Raw genomic sequence first — 22,018 nt, forward strand, 5'->3', positions numbered from 1 at the left:
ATAAGACCAAATGAGTTCTGAATTTGCCCTGTGCTCTCCATCTTGTATTTAGAGTCACCCCATTTACCCCTTAAACCACCTTAGTTTCTGACATTTAATCAGAATGTATTTTTGAACTAATTAATGAGAGAGCATCTGGAAGAAACATGAACATATGCTGGCCTCTGGTTTCTGCGTATAATTATGCACAAGGGACATCACCTGAAGCATCCAAAATGAGAGCAAATAAAGGTGAAGCGAGACAAAAGTGCCTCGGCCAAATTTATCTCTACATACATGAAGAAACATCCGAAAGAGAAAATGAACAATAACTTACGAAGACATCCATGAGCATGTGCTCCAGGGTGATCTCCATGTCTTCCAGTCGTGTGGAGAGAGTCATCATTCAGCAAAACAAAAAAAAAAAGCACTTTTGTCTACTTTCTTTTATATCTGTTCTTGAATTAAAGAATTACTGCCTTGAAGACGAGCCTCAATTGACAAAAAAGATTCCTGTTGTATGTGCCATGACATTTTAAAATTTACCTTGTTTCTTTCTACATTTTCTTGCATTCTTTCATTGACCTTCCAAGCAGCCACTTCTGCATCTGATAAAAAAATGCATTTCTCTGAAGGCAGCGCCACATTTTTGATTAACGCTCAAAGTAAAAAAAAAAAAAAAAAAACAAAGACAAGAGAGGAATTACACCAGAGTTGATCCCGTGGCTGTTCTCAAGGATTTGTGACAAACCAGAACTCTTCTGATCTGCGTTATGGTCCAAAACTGAGATTATGACACGGTCAACCGCCTTGCAGAGGGAGGACAGAGGATGGGTCTCATTGCTCTTCCTAAGAGCCAAAAAAGAGACGTGACAAAGGAGAACAAGTGTTCAGAGAAGCTCCTAATTTTAGTCATTCATCAAGTCATCTTCAATCCCACATTTCTTACGTGTTTTGAACAGGATGTTACATTCCTATGGTTTTTTCCCCCCCTCTTTTTTCTTTGTGCCCTTTTAGATCCCTGTTCACAGTAGACGTCTTTGTCGTGAGGGAGAGCCTGGGGTGGCCGATGCCTAGTTTTGGGCGCTCTAAGTTGGGGTCGTCCACTCTCACACTTGGCCTCTCATCAATAGGCCTTTGTGAAAACCTCATTAAAGGCTGGATCCGGCTGCTTGGATACTGTGCGTCCCATCAAAACATGGGGAAAAACAACAATAAGATGTTTTGGATCCAACTGGACTCTCATGTGATACTGAGGGGGAGATTTAGGAGGAAAGGTGGGGTGAATTGAGCCAAGATATGTGGGGTGGAAGGTTGATTTGGAGGAACAGCGATCGGGGGAGGTGAAGCAAAGGGATAATGAGTTAGCGAATAAGGAAGGAAGAAAGGAAGGAAGGAAAGCAGGCAAAAAGAAGCGTTGCAGGGGAATGCTGGTGGGAAGCTTCGTGGAGAGAGTTTGTTTTTGTTTTTATGTCAAGCACCGGTGGAATGTACCCCCCGTTGTTCTTAAGTCCATAGCAAGATCTGGTTAAAGCTAAAAAGAAACAGAGACTGTGTCGGATCGGTTGAGATCGTCTCGGCTGTAACAGCAAACAGGATATGACTTTATGCGGTAATGAGCTGTAGGCAGGGAGGCAATGATCACATTTGCAAACAACAAATATAGGAAAAATCTCTTGGATGTAAACATGGTTGCTCACCACATTAGGAAACTGGATTTACAAATCATAGATGGGCTTTCTGTGATGCCAGCAGTAACTTGCAGATATAAATTAGATCTTGGCCGATATGCTGTTCAGCTGGATTTTCTCTGCCAATTCTAACTGCATTCATATTGACAAAAATAACTGTGCAGATCGAAATTTTACATGCGACAGATCCGATCCTGTTCATTCCCAGCAGGCAGCTGGAAATCAGCATTGATTCGTTGTTGATATCTGGTTGAATGTGGGTCGTAATATCAGTGCCAGCTGTTTGATTTGGAGTAAAGCAAAGAGATGACATTGATATGGAGCGGTATTAAGTTCTTTAACAAACCAAAAATGTCTATCTTCTAAACGCTCATATTCCACATGTAGACATTTTGTTTGAATCATATTAAATGCTCCCTTATGAACAAAAATCTGATTTTCATCCTAATACCAATAGTAAAGTCTTGCTGATGTCTTTCCAGAGTTAAATTGACATTTTTCTAATGAAGATGAATCATCACACACACACACACACACACACACACACACACACACACACACACACACACACACACACACACACACAGACACCAAGTGTTTATCTGTTCAAAATACAGATTCAGCTATGAATATAAAAGAATTTGGGCATTCTTAGAGTGAAAAAAGAAGTACAAAAAACATTTCAATTAAGAAAAAAATCTAAAAAAATGTTTTAAATTAATTTGCACACCTTGAAATATGAATAGTTTAGCGCTTCTGATTTTTCAAAATCTATGACAACTTTCACAAGAAAAGACTGACCAACATTTTTGATATATCTTGACCGGTTTAATTTGCTTTTCTGTTCCATTCACTTCTGCTCTTTTGAAATAAATATTGTACGTTGCCCCTTCTCTAACCGACGACTTGTTTTGTTCCACAGCCTTCGAGATGCAACGAACAAATGACCTTTGCAAAGAATCAGCCCCTCATCATTTCTCTCAACAACGCCACGGCCAGGAGAACCAGTGTGAAGAAGTCTATCAACCAGCATGGATTTGTTGCACACAGGAACATGCATCCATTGCACAAACACATAGACATCATGATACGCACCACCAGATATGAGGGACATCAGCATTTTGTTACTCCATTGAATCTTTTCAGCTCTCCATAAGTGGCTCCTAATGCTGCCTAATATATACCGAAGTAAAACTTGGCATTAATTACAAGGAATTATCTTTCTCATTCCCATTTGTATGCTACTCGAGCATTATATATGTCCTTGATCCTATTTAAGATGGACAAAACTTTGCTTCTAAGAGATTTGAAGCACTGGGTGTGTGCAGTTTTCAATATAATTGAACAATATGATTCCTAGAGATGGTCTACAACAGGTTTGCACGTTCATTTTCGTTCATTTAGTGCGTCTCAAAGGAGTAACCCAAATAGCAGCAACATGTTCATTATCCTTGTGGAATTAAAAAAGGTCCAATACACACATTCTGCTCACTTGAAAACATTTTAGAGAGTGATGATGCTCTAAAACAATTAGACCCAAATCCTGTGTACAAAAGGATCTCAGGGTCTTCGTAGAACACTTTGTTTTTGCACTTTGTATTGAAACTTTTACATTTTTAATGTCAGTCACACTGAATTAGCTGATGTTTAAATTCCTAGTACATTTATTAATTATAGATAGACACAAATAAATTGCTTGGCCTACAACGTTGGTGTATTTATGCGCATACTACGATGCACATTACTGGAATTGTAGAAACATAACTACTGTATATCCACTCAAATAAATATTTGACATTGCAGTCAGATCAATGTTTATAGTACGAGAAAACAGATGTGGACTCTGTCAAAATACTGTTTAGAAATTCCGTTGCTTTCTTGTCTCTTAAGTCCATTTTTTAATGCAGGTTCCATATATCACTTCATTTGACTGAGTTTTTCACCATTTTGGACAGTAAAGGCCTGGATTGTTTAGGGAGGACTATTTTAGGAATAAATACGCTGAGAAAGGCCAGCTCAGTTGACACAGTCATCAGGCATTGCACAATGCACAGCAGAAGTATTTAGCAGATGTCCAAACAAAAATGCCTTCTCTCTTCTGCTCTATGTTCCAAAATGACTAACTTCACTATCACATCCTTGTCCTCTTCCTAATATTAAATAATCACACAATATGCAGCTTTGTTTTATTTGATCAAGGCAAAGAGGAATCTGGAGCTATGAAAAAATTACCCAGTCAATATCAAATAGAAGATTAAACATTTTTGTGTTTCTTTACTAAATTAATGCATTACATATTTCAGAGACAAGGAAAATACATTCAAATATATTTTCTCACTGCTAAAAATGTGTAGTTACCCAACCAGCATGTTTTTCAAGTATATTTGCTAATGTTATATGTAGGCTATATATATATATATATATATATATATATATATATATATATATGTATATGATATGGTTTCTATTACAATTGTCAATAATTGCATGGTAGTTACCGCGTAATTACTATTTCTCGCAATGTAATTTAAATATTATCAGCTGAAGAATAAAAACGCAAAACACAAATGAACTGATGTAATTCAAAGGCTAAAATACATAATCCTAGGTTTTCTATGTGTCAAAAAATCTTAGGTACCTCCAAATGAAAAACTCTGAAGCAGTCTGAAACCGGACTCTTATCCCATCTTTCTTCAACGCCAGGCTCATCTTGGAAATTTACGGTTCCACTTATCCAGAGAGCATCTAAAATATCAGAATTTAGGCTGCTGCAGCATGGCCCACTAAGCATCATAAAAATAATGAAGAGGTTTCTAAGTCAGCAAAACAGTCTTGCTATTTTGTTGTGAGCTTGTGAGCTACGCGTCAGTCTGACCTGATTGTGACGTTCACCTGGCATGGGAACTAGGGATATGTGCTAATCAAACCCTGGGCAAGCTTCCAAGTAGTTTGTGGTTCACACACACACGCACACACAGATCACACACACACAATCTTCACCAGACATGTTCATAAAGCCTCTTACCTGTGTGTGGCTAAGTGTCAAAAGTGTTTATTGCTGACTGAACCTGTAGGTATTATGTGTCAGAAAACATGAGGTCTTATAAATTTGTCAAGTGTCTGTTTAAGAAACAAAAAAAAAAGCACAATAACATCATATTAAACATCTTCTGAGAAAATGATATTGTATTTTAAGATTTACACACTTTTGGAGACCTTTGACACAGAGTTATTGGTGCACTGTCAGTCCTCTGAAATTTGCAGTTTCACTCTTTGCAACCCAAATATGTCAGTCCACATTATAATACATGCTTCTGCTTTTTGTGTGTCTGGTGCAGGCTGGTGTGTGATTCCCACAAACAGTAGTGAGGAAGACGCACGCTTCTATCGTACATCCTCCTTGCTGCGCATCTAAGCCAGGTCGCTTTGAATTGTACAACTTTGGTGAATTATTTCAACAGTTATTCTAAGTTCTAAGAACCAAACCCAATAGTGACAACATGGCCGGTTCGATTCCTCAGTGTGAAAAAATGATGTCGAGCGAGACGCTCAACTGCGGTGGTTGATAACCTGTAATGTTGTGCTGCTTGTGTAAGTGAATGTGATAATAAAGGTCTTTCTTCTTATCTAAAGTTACATCATATTTGATATGCTGGATAATCAAAATCCATTTACAAGCCATGACAAATGTGAACAGCCTTTCTATCGTGGCCTGTATGTTTGCTCCTGCCTTTCCAGTCCTACATACAAGACTAACCATGAGTGTGTATAAAAGTCACTGAACAGGCAGAATGTGATATTTAAAATGTTGGTTGTATGAACGCAATGGATGGAGTACTCCTACATTTTCTGCCCCAGTAAATATAGCCCACTTTACCCAGTGCCAAGGAGAATCCCAGTCCACCCCGTGCACAAAAATAGAGATGCTCATGTGCCTACTAACTCCATCAGTTGCTAAGAGTGTTAGAATACATTGTTTCTCCGACACTGATTTTAACTATTAACACTCTGGAAAGCAGGAGATTGGACTCTGCATAATTTTAAGAATTGCTTTTGCATGTAATAAGTACATTCATATCAACTAAGCATCAAAACATGCTTGTGGCTCGGCATCCCCATAAGTCCGAGCTCAATTAGGAACCCGGTTGGTGTTAAATGTTTGATGATACAGCTACATATTTAATCTTTACAGAGCAGATCATGAGGGGAAATGGGTTATACATGATTCTACTCCCAAGGGAAAACAAGAGAGCCTCTGATGGCTCAGTGTGTTGCAATAGATTACTAATCTTTTTGCCACTTTTGTTTCTACTAAATTTGAGGGGCTTCTGTATTTCTTTTAAAATAAAATGATATATAAAAAGTGTAACAATCACAGAACCATTAATGCTTCTGCTAGTATTCTCTTCTCAATGCAATTTGTATACATTGCCAACTGAGAATACAGATGTAGAGATGTCGCAAAAGAGCTTTAACAAATGGATAGAATAGATATATTATAAAATAGATATATTAATTTTACCATTGCACATAACGCTTTAGAATGATTCCGTGATGTCAAATTCAATTCAATTCCATCCAGCATTGTCAGATGGCAACATGGCTTTTATCGTATCCAAGGCTATAGCCAGAAACCAAAAGACAAATTTGAGCTTTCCTGTATAGTTCACTGGCCTGCCTAACGGATTTTATTCCTTAGACCTTTGCCTCAGACTCATTAGTCGACTGCAGGATGCAGCTGAACTTATAAACCTTTCAGCCACTCATAGAACTACACAACTGTATTTCTTTTCAGACAATGAATCATTATGATCCCTAAGGCATACGAATCATATATCTATGTCATACTGGATGTGTACTAACAATTGTGAAAATACCAGGAGGATGCACCTGTGCTAAGAATTCTACACTTCATACTTCTATTTCCTCGCTCATCTAATGAGCCAACATGACCTACTCATCTGAGGAGCCTCAAAACAGATGCATGTGTTCTCCCAGGAGGACGCTCAACCTAAAACACACTGTCAGCTCCACGTCTTGCTGTTGGCATGGGACTAAGCTGCTTGTTGCGGTGCAGATGGGCCCCACACCTTTGACAGGTGCACTAGCTGCTCCACCGCCAAGCATGCTGACGCTAAACACCGACCAATGACACAAGCTGACCGTGTTCGTAGATTTGGAACATGAGAAACGGCCGCTAAGGTTCACAGAAGTGAAGACCAAATTCCAAGAATTAAATTTCACATTAAACAAAGCCATTCCTTTTGTCCCTGTCAGAGTTGAAATATGGCCGTGTAGGTTTATACCATAAATACATTATCGTGGTTTTATATAGATTCATAATGATTGGCTATATTTTCAACATTTACACTTACATCTAACCCAGACCTGGGCATTTTACAGCCCGCGGGCCACATTTGGCCCGTTTTGCTTTTTTATCCGTCCCGCCAAACCATTTTCTTTTAATATCTTAACAAGTATTTTCAATCAATGTTGAATTTAGAAACTCCTTATTTTTTCCTTTCGTTTAATTTTTTATGGATGATTCCATACTAAATAATGTCGGTACATTTATATGATCATTCATAATTTTAAAGTTGAAATAAAATACCCCAAAATTTAAATATTTAAATTTTCATTTGGTTCAATTGACATGATACCTAGTTGGCCCGCATATAAAAAATGAATAAGAAATGTGGCCCGCCAGCCAAAATAATTGCCCACCCCTGATCTAATCCCAAAGTTTTTGCAGCAGAACATCTATCTCTCCCTAACTGTCCGATTAGGACTGATGGGCGCGATACGCACTTATTGTCCCCCCCTTTTAGGGAGGTCCCCCCAACAGATCAGTCATGCCACTTTTCTATCCTTGTTAAACTGCATCACCGCCACTGCTGTCTCAAAAAAAGTGTCTGGTACGACAGGCTGGGCTTGATCAGTCCCAGGTTCCAATTCCAGTCAAGGTCATGTCCCTTGATATTTACCACTAATTCAGATTCACATTATTGCCATGGGAACAAATGATGGCTTGAGTTCCAGAGAGAAGGGAATTGGAAATGAGCAGAAGAGAAGGAAGGGTCCGGGGGGGTCTGACATGCAGGGTAAATCCTTTGTAATTGCTCCTTCAATAGACAGCTGGGGTAATGGGACAGACACTGACGAACCTCATAATTATTGATCAAGCACACCCGGTAACATATGCTTTCTTCTTATAATCCCTTTGTCCATCACGAGTCCCCTTCCCTTGATTTAGTCAGTTTCTCTCTCTTAGTTTCACATCCTGTCACTGCTTTCGGTCTCTTGTTCAGTCGATGTCTGTCGTGGACAGTAAGAGGAGCAGGATAAGGTCATTAATTACACACACACACACATGCACATGCACACACTCCTGCTTCCTCATCCGGTCTCTATTATACCCACCCTGAACGCTATTTGGGAAAACCGTGATTATGAATTAATAGAACTGTAAATGAGGCCCATTAAAGCTCTGTGTTCATTTCTAGCCAAACAGCACCGACACTGACTAACACAACAGAATGGAAAAACTCCTCATTAGGGCTCACAATTTGCAAAAAAGATGCAAGTAACAGCTGTGGATTTTTACCAATGACTTTATTCGTTTCTTGTTTATTAATGATGTGATGCATTTTTAAAAAAAATGTATTTGTGTTAGAAGGAAAAAGGAAAACAGCTAGTTATTCTAGTGTTCAGGTTTGGGGATTTTTGATTGCCTTAAGCCAGGCCATATAAATATTGAGTGTCCTCTGGTGGTTAGAATGTGAAAAACAGTGTTTTTTTTTTAAAAAAAACAAAGAAAAGAAAAAAAAGAAAAAGAAAAAAGCTCACTGAGACAGACAAAGCAATGTCATTTGGTACACATTTTGTTCAGTATCCATGGGTCACATCAAATGTCATCCTGAATAACAAAAAATTCGAATATTTTATAGGTCTATGTCTGGCTTTGCTTAAAATAGAATAAAAGCTGAAAAATCAAGAAAAGGGGCCTCTTCAAGCAAAAACTCTACATTATCGGTGTTTCATGAAGGCACAATATGAATATTTCAAATCTGGTGAGTTAGAAAAAATACAGACACCGAACACCTCTAGACATTATTTAATTGTCTTACCGGCAAAGGCAGATGTGTGCATCTGCTCAGAATGAGAAACGCACATATATCTGCACAGACATACACACTGAGGCCTGAGGTGTGATACTAATGCATGTCATGTTTAATTAACAAGCAGTAATGAGAACATGGAGGTTCAGTGTCACAGTTATGTGGATATAAGTATTCCTTATAGGATGGATATACATCATAATGGCAGCAATGAGGTGGCAGAGTTCAATAAAACACACCGGTATTTACAATGTTGCTGCATTACTTCATACAGCTGTTACATATTTATTCATACTATATCCATTCTAAGTTCCTTTGGTCTCTTTTATGTAACCAAGACCTTGTTACATCTGCACTCACCGTGGAAAGCAAGGTTAGACTTTCATTGTACAGGTCTAAACATATCCTTACTGTGCATATAACAATAAAGACTTTGAATCCTTGAATATTTGAAGGAGTAAGCGTTGTAATACAGAGAGGTCGGAAAGGTGGCAATGTTGCAAGCTTTCTTCAGTTTTTGTGTCTTCTATTTTTTCGTTTTTTAATTATTTGTTAATAATTTCTTTACCTTGTTGCAACTTTTTGTCAGTTTATAAAAATACCATGTGTCTCCACTGATGCACCAAAAGTTTGCAGTGTCAGTGTAATACAGTTAATTTTAGAATATTAGAATATTGTGATAAAGTTCTTTATCTTCTGTAATGCAATTTAAAAAAAAAAAAAAAACTTTTTCATGATATTCTAATATTTTGAGATAGGATTTTTGAGTTTTCTCAAGATGTAAGCCATAACCAGCAATATTAGAATAATAAAAGGCTTGCAATATTTCAGTTGATTTGTAATGAATCCAGACTGTATGACATTTTTGTTTTTGTAATTGCAGTACTGAAGAACTTTATCATAATATTCTAATTTTCGGAGACAGTGCTGTAGTTATAAATGGCTTTCTACTAAAATTATACTCAATGGACTGAAACCAGATTCATGGCAAAACCTTATTGCCTATTTTGGTGACATAAGGTGTATCAGGCATAGAAAATGTTCATGTGTGAGAATGTGACAGACAAAAGAAGAATCTCAAGAATTTCTGCAGGTTAGAATTTATATGAGTGTAAATTCAGACATCCCAACTTGCAAAAACATATTCCAGGGAGATGTCATGCAGCTTTGGTCCCTGAGAAAATAATGAAACCCCGCCCACACTGAAAGCTTATTGGCTTATTTTGCTGAGTAACCCAATTAGGATGCATAAGATGCATATTAGATGCGCGATGCAGGCATTAATGTCTCGCGCGCACGCTCTTGCTCACTTGATCCAGATTCCGGGCATTACTGGGCATCAGGGAGCCACTAATTGGGATGCCTGTAAATTTGTGGTTTGAGATCCTCTGTAAATATAATGTATGATGATATGATGCTTGTTCAATGCTGCGGTCACCTTTTACAACAGGGCTGACACTACTCATCCTCATTCATCTGTGGTGTGTGTGTGTGTGTGTGTGTGGGGGGGGGGGGGGGTTGCACATACAATATTTACAATTCTGGTATAGGACTTGGATATGTCTCCAGAGTATTTTTCATACAGTCACACAGATACAAAGAATGTCTATGATAGTGTGATTTCATTGTGTTTTTTTTTCAAACCAACACACAAACATTTGCCAAATTTAAATTCATGCAATTTCATTATGATGCTGATGCGTGTGTTGTTCATTACATGTATTTTACACTTGACGGGTGTTACTTGGGATCCTCTTTCCTTGAGATAATTTGAAAATGCCCTTAAATTAATGGCAGCAATGAAGTAGAAAATCTGCACCCGGTGTTTCCATGACAACACATAAAATGAAGTGCATCACTGGGTCGTTTCTTTGGTTGCTCAATTGCATTCTGATTGATCTCATCATTGGACCTCTTCAAGGGGACACAAGCGCATTTTACATGCTTGACACAGCAGGGCTCACTCGCAGAGATGGTGCTCCAACATGCAGCACCACATCTTCAAACGGAGAGCATGGAGATGTGGAGCAGAGAGGAAACGCTTCAAAATGGGATCTGTGGGAGGATCAAGTTCTCTGCATGGCATCAGTCAGATCTCTTGAAGCAACATTTCTATGTATCCTTTTTGCTAAAAACGCATGACTTACTGTACACACAGTCATGCCTTAAAGTTATTTGTCCAGCACTGATTTGACAATCCAGTATGATTTTTTGATTTAAACGGTTCATCTCACCCCATTTTCACCCCCCCCCCATTCTGTTGTCCTTTCTTATCCTTGATGTTGTGGTTGTTGTTCTATCTGCTATCTATTTATTTGTAGATTTTTCTTTTTTTGCAATTTTTCAAATTGTTTTCCAATTGTCTTTGAATTTATATTTATATTTATATTTATATTTATATTTATATTTATATTTATATTTATATTTATATTTATATTTATATTTATTGACGCTTATAACTTTCACTATCTTATCTTATCTTATCTTATCTTATCTTATCTTATCTTATCTTATCTTATCTTATCTTATCTTATCTTATCTTATCTTATCTTATCTTATAACTAGCTGTAACATCCTCCACTGCAAGTCATCTTCAACTTGCTATTGACCCAAGTAGATGGATGGATGGATGGATGGATGGATGGATGGATGGATGGATGGATGGATGGATGGAGAATGTAATGGGAGAGGAAGGAAGAGGATAGAAGACATACCAATTTGGCGGGGAAATAAAAATGGAGCAGGACAGATGTCAAAGTGGAGTATTTTGATGGGTTGCTTGCGAAGACCCTCCAATGTAAAACACGAGTTCAGCAAAATCAGTGACGAGAGTCTGCGTGCTGTTAAAGAGGTTATTCCTTAAGACAGTGTTTCTCAACCTTTTTAGAGCCACAACACATATTTTACATTCGAAAAATCACACGGCACACCACCAAATAGATATGGCGATAACATTTGAAATGAAATAGAAAGCAACTGTAGCCTCAATCCATTTACTCAGTGTGAAATCTGTCCCTGTTTGGTTGAACACAAAGCTGATAGTCTTGCAGGAACAGAGGAGAGACATGCACGAAGATTTCCTTCAACGGTTCTAAGTCTCTCTCTCTCTTTTTTTTAGCCTTTATTATTGTCACGCTTGAAAAGCCCAGCTCACGAAGGTATATTGTGGAGAAAGGGAGCAGAGCTGAAATAGCTCTATTTGCCAGAATGGGGAACTCCTTAGCAACAGTCAGCCAGAAACTGTCCAAAGGTAGATCAGCAAAGCTCAGCTTTAGGCCAGGATTTTGTGTCAGTTCAATTTTTTCCTTCTGCTAATGCAAAGTCATATCTTTTCCAACTGCAGTTGAACTGTATGGTTTCTTAACCCAGTCAAGGCAATCAGTGGAAAGTGAAAGGAAATAACATGACAGCTTCTGCCCCAGAGTCTGCAGATGTTTATCTATTCTCTCACGCAGAGCAGCACAATTACAACCCTGACATTTCAAGATTGGCACTTTCCATGTTGCCGCCAGAGCTTCAACTTCAAACGCAATCCAAATAGTTTATCTGTACTTGTGAGCAGGTTTTTCTCTCGCCCTTGCGTTCAGGTCATTCAAATATTGAGATATATCTGCTAGATAGGCCAGTCTTGCACACCACGCATCACTTGAAAGCAACTAAGCATCATCTCACTTTCCCCGCACACCAAGCACAACGGAGATGGCTAGGTTGGTTCCCCAGAAAAAGACCATTTCTTTTAAAATATTTATCCATCGCATCTCAGTCACTAAGACCTTAAAACACTTTATAGCCTTGACTTTGACACTTTATAGTTTTATTTGTATTTCTTATTCCCCCCCCCTTTTTCTTTTTTTTTTTTTTACCGTCAATACAATTTCCTATTTATTATTATTTTGTTTTATTTGAAACACTGACACAACAATTTCCTTTGGGATAAATAAAGTTGTTCTTATTCTTTTTCTTATTCTTACTCTTATACACAGGTTAATTCACCACATGTTGCCATCTACTGGAAGAGCATTTAATTGTTTTCTATGTGTTGTTAACACATAGAAAGACGTACAAAGACACATTATTTGCCTTGAATAAATAATTTTTGGAGCAATCAGGAGAAAGTGGGCATTTTTCCACAGCACACCTGATGATCGCTCACAGCACGTTAATGCACCGCAGCACAGTGATTGGAAAACACTCCCCTAAGGGATAAAAAATGTATGCATATTGGTATGTGAGTATCCTTGTAAGCCCAAGCCTGTAGCCAATTCTGTAATGGTTCTGTCTGTCATGGGTAGCTTGAGGCACGCCAACAAGAATGCATGCATGCATGCTTGCAACCTTGCTCATGCATTAACACACACACATACACACATATACACACACACACGCAAAGACAATGCCATAAGCATAAGAGGAGAAATGCACTGTCCTGAAAGTGAGAGCAAGTAGGTGTATAAATAATTGGATAATGTTGGATAATGGTGGAAAATCAGAGAAGAAGAGCAAAGAATTCTCTCTGATTAGACTGATAGGGAATTGGCTGGGTTCATTTCTTGATTACTGCTCCATATTGATCCAGTATCACACAGGAGGAACTAAGAGCTATTACTACAACAACTGATACAACACATACACAGATGCACTAACACACACACACAAACACACACACACACACACACACACACAAACACACACACACACACACACACACACACACACACACACAAAGAATTAAATTTACTTGAAGATGCTATCTCAAAAGGGAGATTTCTGTGAAACTGGGGCTCCTTGCTCTACTGGCCTATATTCATACATTACAAGCAACTAGTGATACAAAACGGGAACATGAGCTGATCAAATCTGAAGAAAAATCATTTAAAATTATAACATCACTACCTTTTGTAAAATTGTAAAAATTTTATTGAGGATTTTTTGGAAGCATCATTTATGTACGCATAAGAACACGTTGGCAAGTTTTCTCCGATTTTCTTGTATATGTTTTCCAGTGCTTTGTTGACATGTATTCATCTGAATATAACTGTAGATACAAAGTGCACTTATGCCCATTTTATTTCATTCTCCAGACCAACTGCTCATTGAGGTCATCTTAAAAAAAGTACGAGAAAAGACGAAAAGATACAGCGTACAATGATAAAAATAGAGGTGGGATTTGCGTACTTCTTCCAGAATTCTCCACACAGTAATCTCAGTACAACTTCAGAGAATAACAGAATGGTACTGCTTTGATAGGTCAGTACCGCTTTATTTTGCAAATGCCCGTCACAAGACTGCTATAGAGAAAGAGAAAAAAAAAAAATCCAATATGTCTTTTCACGTCATAATTACAGGTGTTTGATCTTATACACTAAATACATCACACCTTGAAAACAACGCTAATTTTAATAGGGGGGAAATGCTGAGCGATGACATACTGTTGTTGATTCTTTAATTTAATATTCTCACACTTCAGAATATCCTCCTCCATGTTACACTTGCACGGTGAGAACATCAATGTTTTATCTGACGGGGCTTTCCTCTACCCTTCACTGAACTCTTTTTACCTCTGAGTGTGAAAAACCACATTCAAGTGAGAGTGTTAAACGCGCCGGGTCAAGATACTGTGATTCATCCGCATGAATGTAATGAAGTATCTGAAATACACAGTTTAACTTTTCGGGATCTGAGGCTCAATATGTCTGATGAAGATAAATGGAAAAGCCTTCCAGTCACAGAAAATGATTAGCACAGCTGTTGGGTAACTCTGTTTGGGGTGTCAGACAGCACAGATATGGCAGGTTTGATTGTATGCCATATCTTTAGTGCCAAGTCTATCTCCAAACAGCCTGTGAAAACTCCTTTTTTGGATTGAATCACGGCTGCAAAGGCTGCTTGCAGAACTCATATGAGGTGCCAAAAACCCAGTGAGGGGCAGACGGACAGACAGGTGGTCAAAAGTAAAAGTGAGAGTAAAATAGAGCGTGTGGTGCATACAGGCAAAAGACAAAAGAAGACAAGAAGGAGGGCAAGGTTAAAGGTGAAGAAAGCAAAGCAGGCAGGCAGGTGTGTTCAGTGTGACAACACATCATTGGTTTTCTTGCATTGTTTGAACACGTTTGACTGTGGAGAAATGGCGCAGTCTGTAAATGTGCAGGAAAACTGTCACATGTACAAGCAGTAAAATCTTGTTAGAATTGATTCTGACAGTGTCAGTCTGTTACAGTGGTGATAGATTAAGAGGGTAATGGAAATGGGAATATGTCGAAGAGACAGATTGCAAGATCATCCACTCCAGGGAAGGTAGAAAAAATGAATAACCTAACGTAAGTATGCAAACGTTAAAATCACAGTTTTATTTTCGGTTTCATTATTTGAGTGTGTCAGGATGACGGTTTTGAACCGTAAGTAAAAGAATCGCTCTTCTTCTCTCTCCAAAAAACACAATCATGACTTCATAAATATTCATAAAAACAAATCACTGTCTGAGTTTTGCAGCGAGATAGCTGCTTCTCGCTAAAAAAAAAAAAAAAATCACACTCACACACTCATGAAATCTTGGCTGGAATAAACAGGATTTCATTTCAAATCTCAATCAGGAGGGAGTTGCCTCTCAGAGTCCATTTATGTTCACATAGTTGAGCCGGGTATCACATGCAGGCACATGGCTACAGACAAACAACATAGTGTGTTCTGACACAAACACGCATTCACACACACACAACTTTTTTTTTTCTTTTTCACAAGCCCTTTTTACTCATTTACAGGCAGATAATGTAGATCTGACCACAATCAACTTGAGAAAATTACCTAAATAAACTTTGGATATCTCTACCAAAAGGCCATGCATTATAAGAACAATAGTGAATCGATTCTTTCAGACATCCAATTCACCGTGCACGGTGCAGCTAGTTCCTTCATTGTACTTTTCTCTGTTGCTTCTTTCAGTATTTTGTACTGAAGGGATATAGACACCACTTTGAAACACTGAGTCATTCTTTTAAAGCCAGCACTTGCCAATGGGTCCTGCATTTAAATCCATGCATGAAGCAAAAACAGTACATTATAGATAAGGAGTGCTGTATGTGTCTGCAATGCGTACATATTTTAATAAGATATATATAAAGACTGTATATTGCCTGTATATTACTGGTTCAGTTGGAAACTTCCGCTTCACAGCGTCACCACGGCAACCAAACTGATTCATAGCCATTCAAGTCAAGATTCAAGTCCAGTCGCCACCTACGCATCTTAACTGACATATGCCATTGTTGATGATGGATTCCTGTAGAGAAAATTGTCATTTACATTGAGTGTTTCCCTTGGCAACCTACCCGTGTCCTCATTGGAGACAGCAGTCCCTCCATGACTGATTTAGTTGTTTCCGGTGGGCTCGGGTCCCTCAGCTGTGAATTATCCCAGTCCACAAATAGATCCTGTTAGAAATGCTGTCTCATCCTAAGAGCGAACATCTCTACAACGGTGCTCCCTACCCACACAGAGAGCCCAGTGCAGTGACAGGCACACACACACACAGACAGCGTGTGTGTGTGTGTGTGTGTGTGTGTGTGTGTGTGTGTGTGTGTGTGTGCAGTTGGGAAAGGGGAGAGGGGGCAGTGCCAGACTCCTAGTGTTTCTCCTCCCGTGGACCTGTCATTTGGTATATGATCTTGCCGAGCACGAGTGCGATGTCCAAACGAGGTCTCTCTCTCTCTCTCTCTCTCTCTCTCTCTCTCTCTCTCTCTCTCTCTCTCTCTCTGATTCTTGTTCTCCCCCTCACTGTGCCGTTCTCATTCTCTCTCTCACACTCTCCCTCATTGCCTCAAGCTACATTTGTTCCCTTCAATGTGGCAAATGATTGCAGGTTTCTTTTTTCATAGTACTGCTTTCCTATGCTTACCCAACCCCCCCCTCGAAACCTATACACGCATCATTTTCCCATTCCAACTTTCCTGTTACCTGTCGAGTACTAAATCCCACCTTAATTGGGTGTCAGGGTGTATATTTGCGTGTGTGTTTGATTTAGTGCAATAAATGGAGAACGAACAAGAAAGAGACAGAGAATTATAAGAGAGGGCACTCTCAGGGGCCATTGTCCCTTCAGACAATAGTAGCCCTTAATCGCCTAGCAACCTGAGCAGCCTCTATTCTCTTAATAGACAAGAGCATGAGTCACTCCCTCGAACACACAAACACAAACTGCGTTTCATCTACACACAGTTTACATCCTTACCTAGCTGGATATGACTGCATAGAGCAAATGATAGGTGACAAACCATATTAAGGGCTATTTTCAAAGTTGATGAATATTTGATCGTTTGATTTGGTTCATTAATATAAGTAGCATTGAATATGCATCTTCATGCATTAAACATGTGTGTATGCAAGGTGTGTGTATGTCTGCTTATGGGTCATAATGTTGTTTTTTCCTTTCGTCTTTTCTCTTCAGGAGTCGCCACAGCGAATCGACCTTTTCCATCTAACCCTATTCTCTGTATCCTATGTATTGGTGATAACGTCTTTCCTTTAAAATGGACAAAATCATGGACAAATCATTACCTCCTGACCAGATATTGTTGTTACCATGGTAACATTATGATTTAGGACGGGAGCACGGAGAAATGGTCGGACCATTACAAGATATAGGCAGGCAGACAAGTATATATATATATATATATATGTATGTGTGTGTGTGTGTGTGTGTGTGTGTGTGTAAACAAATGCATTAAACCTACCCCCACTGCTTTGACATTAAGCTGGATTCAACTGTTTTACAAAAAAAGAGACCCCGGGTCCTGTTTAAACGACTTGAACCTGAATCGCAGGACACCACAATTCGTTTTTATGATATTCTCCTTTTTCTTTCTCAGTTATTTACGGCCAAGTACTTCTCTGTTGACACAGATATGAGAAAACACGATCCACAAGCATTACAATTACCAAGGTAATAAGCCACAATGGACATCATCAGTGATGATCAGTCATTTTATTTGTCCCTTCACTTTGCTGTGTCCACACATACACACATGTTTGAATTAAACAATTTTTCAGTTGAACACTTTGCATTCTTCTTCTTTTTTTTCCTTTCGGCTGTTATGCAGATCTACAAAATGAAGATATGGAATCTGATCGAGGAAGAACTTTTGACTCGACATTATCGGAAACATATAATTCGACTATAAAATATAGTTAAGTTGCATTATGTAAAGCCAAACTATCAAGCTGGAAATACAGCAACATCATTTTAGCTGGGACTACACCTGAAATGAAGACTTGTTTGCAGATAAGATGTCAGTTGCAGCGCTATTCTTTGACACGCTGTAGACTCAGACTGGTTTCCTGCAGCGCTACAGCCCAGAGTGACTCCAAACAGGGCAATTTATATGCCTATTTATAATTTTAATATGCTAATCTTTTTGAGGAAGGGTGTCAACTTTTATGATCCGCATTTTCTGGTTAAATACCCCATTGAGATTTACTCTACAAACACTATGAAACGGCATCACCATAGTTTACTTGCTTGCTGTTGACTTAAGGTTACATGGCAGATTTTTATTCAATTTTCCATTTCCTTTTCAATTTTCATATCATGCTCACAGTATGATTAAAAATATGAGAAGGCCCAGATAGACATAACCTGACCGTCAGACTTGATTCATATGTATAATGAAGTAACCTCATTTATTTGAAACAAAGTTCCAATAAAAGGGTAATTTGAGATAAAACAAACAAAAATATAATTCCATAAATGAATAAATAAATAAGTTGAGGAGCAGATTGCCCTATTAGTTCCCCTCTCATCAGAAATGTTCCTTCTTTTCCTGGATCGCAATTCAGATCAAAGATTCGGAGATAGATTATAGCAGCACGCAATCTGTCAATTCTTAATTCTCTCACATTTTTCTGATGAGGTCTCAATTGGAAAGAGGAGGAAAAGCTCAAATCTCATTATTTTGATGACCTCTGGCCCCTGGACAAAAATAGATCCATAACGCTCCTCTAAATGCAGGTTTATAAACGAGCCCAGAGCATCTTCACTTCTCAGTCTGAGGATTTTCCCATTTTCCTCAATCCGGTGCCTCGTTTTTCTGCCACAGCTCCCAACTTAATACCAGAGATGAATTAATATTACGATTTAGATTACCTTTAATTGCTTTGAGGGAACATTTTCAAATAATTTTTTTTTGCTATCAACGATATACGTTTGAGGGTAAACTGATATGCATGCTTTTTGTCCTGGCTGAATTTGCATGTATCCTGCAAACCTATGTGACATACAGACCAGCAGATACCCCATCAACCATTACTCCTGACAGGAAATGGTCACCTGTCAGCAAAATTCACATTAAGACACACACACACACACAGACACAGACACACACACACACACACAAACCTAATCCCTTCCCCTTTGCCATTAAACCTGAACATGGGTGTAGAGTAGGGACGAGGAGAGAAGTGGCTGAAGGTACATATTGAGTGAAACAATTCCAATTATGTAATATTCTTTTGTGCCATTTGCTGCACATTGACCATAAATTTTCTTTTTATCCCGAACCCCATTTTCTATTTCCTCCTCTTCTCTGCGTCACTTTTGCTTGTATTAGCCCGACTGTTGCTGAACCTTTAAATGAATCCCTTGTGATCCCCCAGCCCCCCACCACACACACACACACACATGAATTGACACACATACACAAGAACAAGGCTTGTTTTTAAGCTACTGTAATTAATAATCGAAAAATGAAGGACTTCAGTGTACAGTTCCAAGGTAATTTGCTGCTTATAAATGGATTGTGATTTTTCAGGGAAACAAAGGAATTATTGCGGTTATAATAAAGTTCCACATGCCGCAGTAAAAGAAGTAGCATCGGAAGTTTTGTATTGTTCACTTAAAGATGCTCTCATATGATTTTTTTATTTTTTTATCCGCTGACTCATCTGGCATCATGGCCATACATTAGCCTGATATGTATAATTGAATTTAATAGCCCAAATAAAAAGAAATTGAATGAAAATGAGAGGAAGTGGAAATAAAGGGACTCGTCATTTATAAAGTGCACAATGTTACAACTAAATCAATTGCACTAGAGAAACAACGGCAGCTGACTCTCATGTGGTGGACTGGGATTTCATTAAAAAGACCAATACTATCAACTTTTGACACTTAAGAGACAAAATGTGCCTGTTAACAATCATTACTCTTGATGGTATAAATGGAAAGCAGATAATCTGAAATGTTGCAGGTTGCAGATTCAAGTGGCATCCATATTCCTGTTATAAAAAGGAAAATATTTTTTTCCCCGTTCTGCAGCATCCCAAATTCAATACCAAACTTCTGCAGGACTGTCTCAGTGTCTGATTGAAATCATACACAGCACAAAGGAAGTCAAGGCTACTAACTCTACAAATTAATCACAGACCCATTGGTGTACATTAGAAGGATTAAGGTAGTAAACCCAAGAGAGTGTCAATTACTGTTTAAATACTCATACACATTAAATATTTAAAATCCTTACTCCTGGTGGAGATGAGCGATGAACTCCTTTACAGGGAAGGGTTTATCCAGGAATTACCGGGGATAAACCCAGTGGTATAAAAACTCATGTATATTTATTTTGTAACAAAGTTTAAGCCGACACCAGATTGCACAAAGATTTTGACACAACTGGTTGCTACCGTTTGATGTCACACTCATGGAAAAATATAGGATTTACCGCAATATAGTGAAGCAGAATGTGAAAGAATGTGAAACGAATTCATTCAGAGCTCAGGGTCTCTGTCATGTTGTCGAGAGCTGGAGGAATTTTTTTTCTGTGGGATATATGTCTTTCATACACTCTAAAGTTCATGATATTGCAAGCAGATACAACAAAAACAAACACATTGAGACATCTCGCCCAAATATATATACAGAATATCGGTTATGTCTAACAGCAGTCATTGGCAGCAGGCTTGATATTTTAAATGAGAGGGAAATCCCCTTTTCTGTCACTGCAGCTCGGGAGCTGGGGTGGGGTGTGTGTGTGTGTGTGTGTGTGTGTGTGTGTGTGTGTGTGTGTGTGGGGTGCTTATCTTACTTGTGCAGAGAGACAGAGAATTAGAAAAGGAAAGAGATGGATGGGAGAAGGTAATGCAAGTAGGGTGCTGCAGACGAAGGGCAGAAGAGACTGAACGAGTCAGGAAGCAAAAACAAATAGTGTCAGAGACGGGACAGAGAATATTTTTCTGTGTAATTTCCATTACTATCATCATCTGAGAAAATACCGCTGGAGTCCCACCGATTAAAAACAGTTTGTTACAGTGAGATTAATGGTTGCATTTATGTGTCTACCATAAATATCCAAAAGCAGCTCCAAAAGGATTGAACTGCTTTCACATTAACATTTTCTTTTACAGCCAAACACTTTATGACGTAAGGAAATCAATATTATTCAATATTTAATTTAGCCAAATGCACATTTGAATGAAAATGAGGCATAACTTGTTTTTATTCATCTTAAGCCATACTGTGAGCATGCCTGATTCCATGAAGTCACTTCAGAATGGTATCCTAGCAACTGTTGTCAAGGGTAACCAGCATTCTCTGCAGACAGCAACCCAAGCCTTGCAGAGAGAGAAAGCAAGACCCATCAAGATTGACAGCATGTTTAAGAGTCGCCCATCATGAAATGACAATGACTTTCTTGCGTAGCAATAGACAATATTTGCATCACACAATCAATCATCTATCATCATGTAGAATTTCTATATACAATCTGTCATGATGACATGGAATTATAGGTACACACACACACAGGCACACACATGCACACAGAGCCCTCGCTTGCATTTTTTGCATACTGTTTTTTTTTTGTAGACACAAACACTCCTGCCCTATTTCGTTTTTTCTCGCACATTCCTAGCGCTCACACAGACATATCCCCAAAGCATGGCTAGACGGATTCATTCTTGTGTGTTGGCCACCCACGCTCACACATGCTTACGTCTAATGCTGTATCTCTAAAGATGACATGATGCAAATCCTCAATTCAAATCAATATTATGATGTGAAAACACGCAATATACCAAGCGACAAATCAGCTGGCAAAATGGATCTACGAACAGCCACTGGTCACAATGAATAATTTAAATCAATACAGAGAAAATGATAGAGGAGAAAATGTAAACGCGGAATACTATTAATCTTCTATCTCTATCCTAATGAGGTCTGAGTAGTCATCACTTGCAAAAATATTT

General features: G+C 38.5%; 1 protein-coding gene across 2 annotated transcripts in view; it reads right to left on the reverse strand.

Moving 5' to 3' along the window:
- frmd4a (FERM domain containing 4A) overlaps positions 1-22,018 on the reverse strand; it is a 104,530-nt gene that overhangs the window by 68,556 nt on the left and 13,956 nt on the right. Inside the window, exon 1 of one of the 2 annotated variants that reach the window (XM_086162775.1) lies at positions 16,114-16,445. The exons of the other annotated variant lie outside the window; for it this stretch is intronic. Within the exon in view, the coding sequence (XP_086018901.1) occupies positions 16,114-16,146 (33 nt within the window). The 5' untranslated portion in view covers positions 16,147-16,445. Of the gene's footprint in view, positions 1-16,113; positions 16,446-22,018 lie in introns of those variants that run through there. 2 annotated transcript variants of the gene reach the window in all.

This window comes from Fistularia commersonii, chromosome 17 (genome assembly GCF_037954325.1).
Source record: "Fistularia commersonii isolate RoL2024-O1a breed Wild chromosome 17, RoL_Fcom_v1.0, whole genome shotgun sequence".
Lineage (NCBI taxonomy): Eukaryota > Metazoa > Chordata > Actinopteri > Syngnathiformes > Fistulariidae > Fistularia > Fistularia commersonii.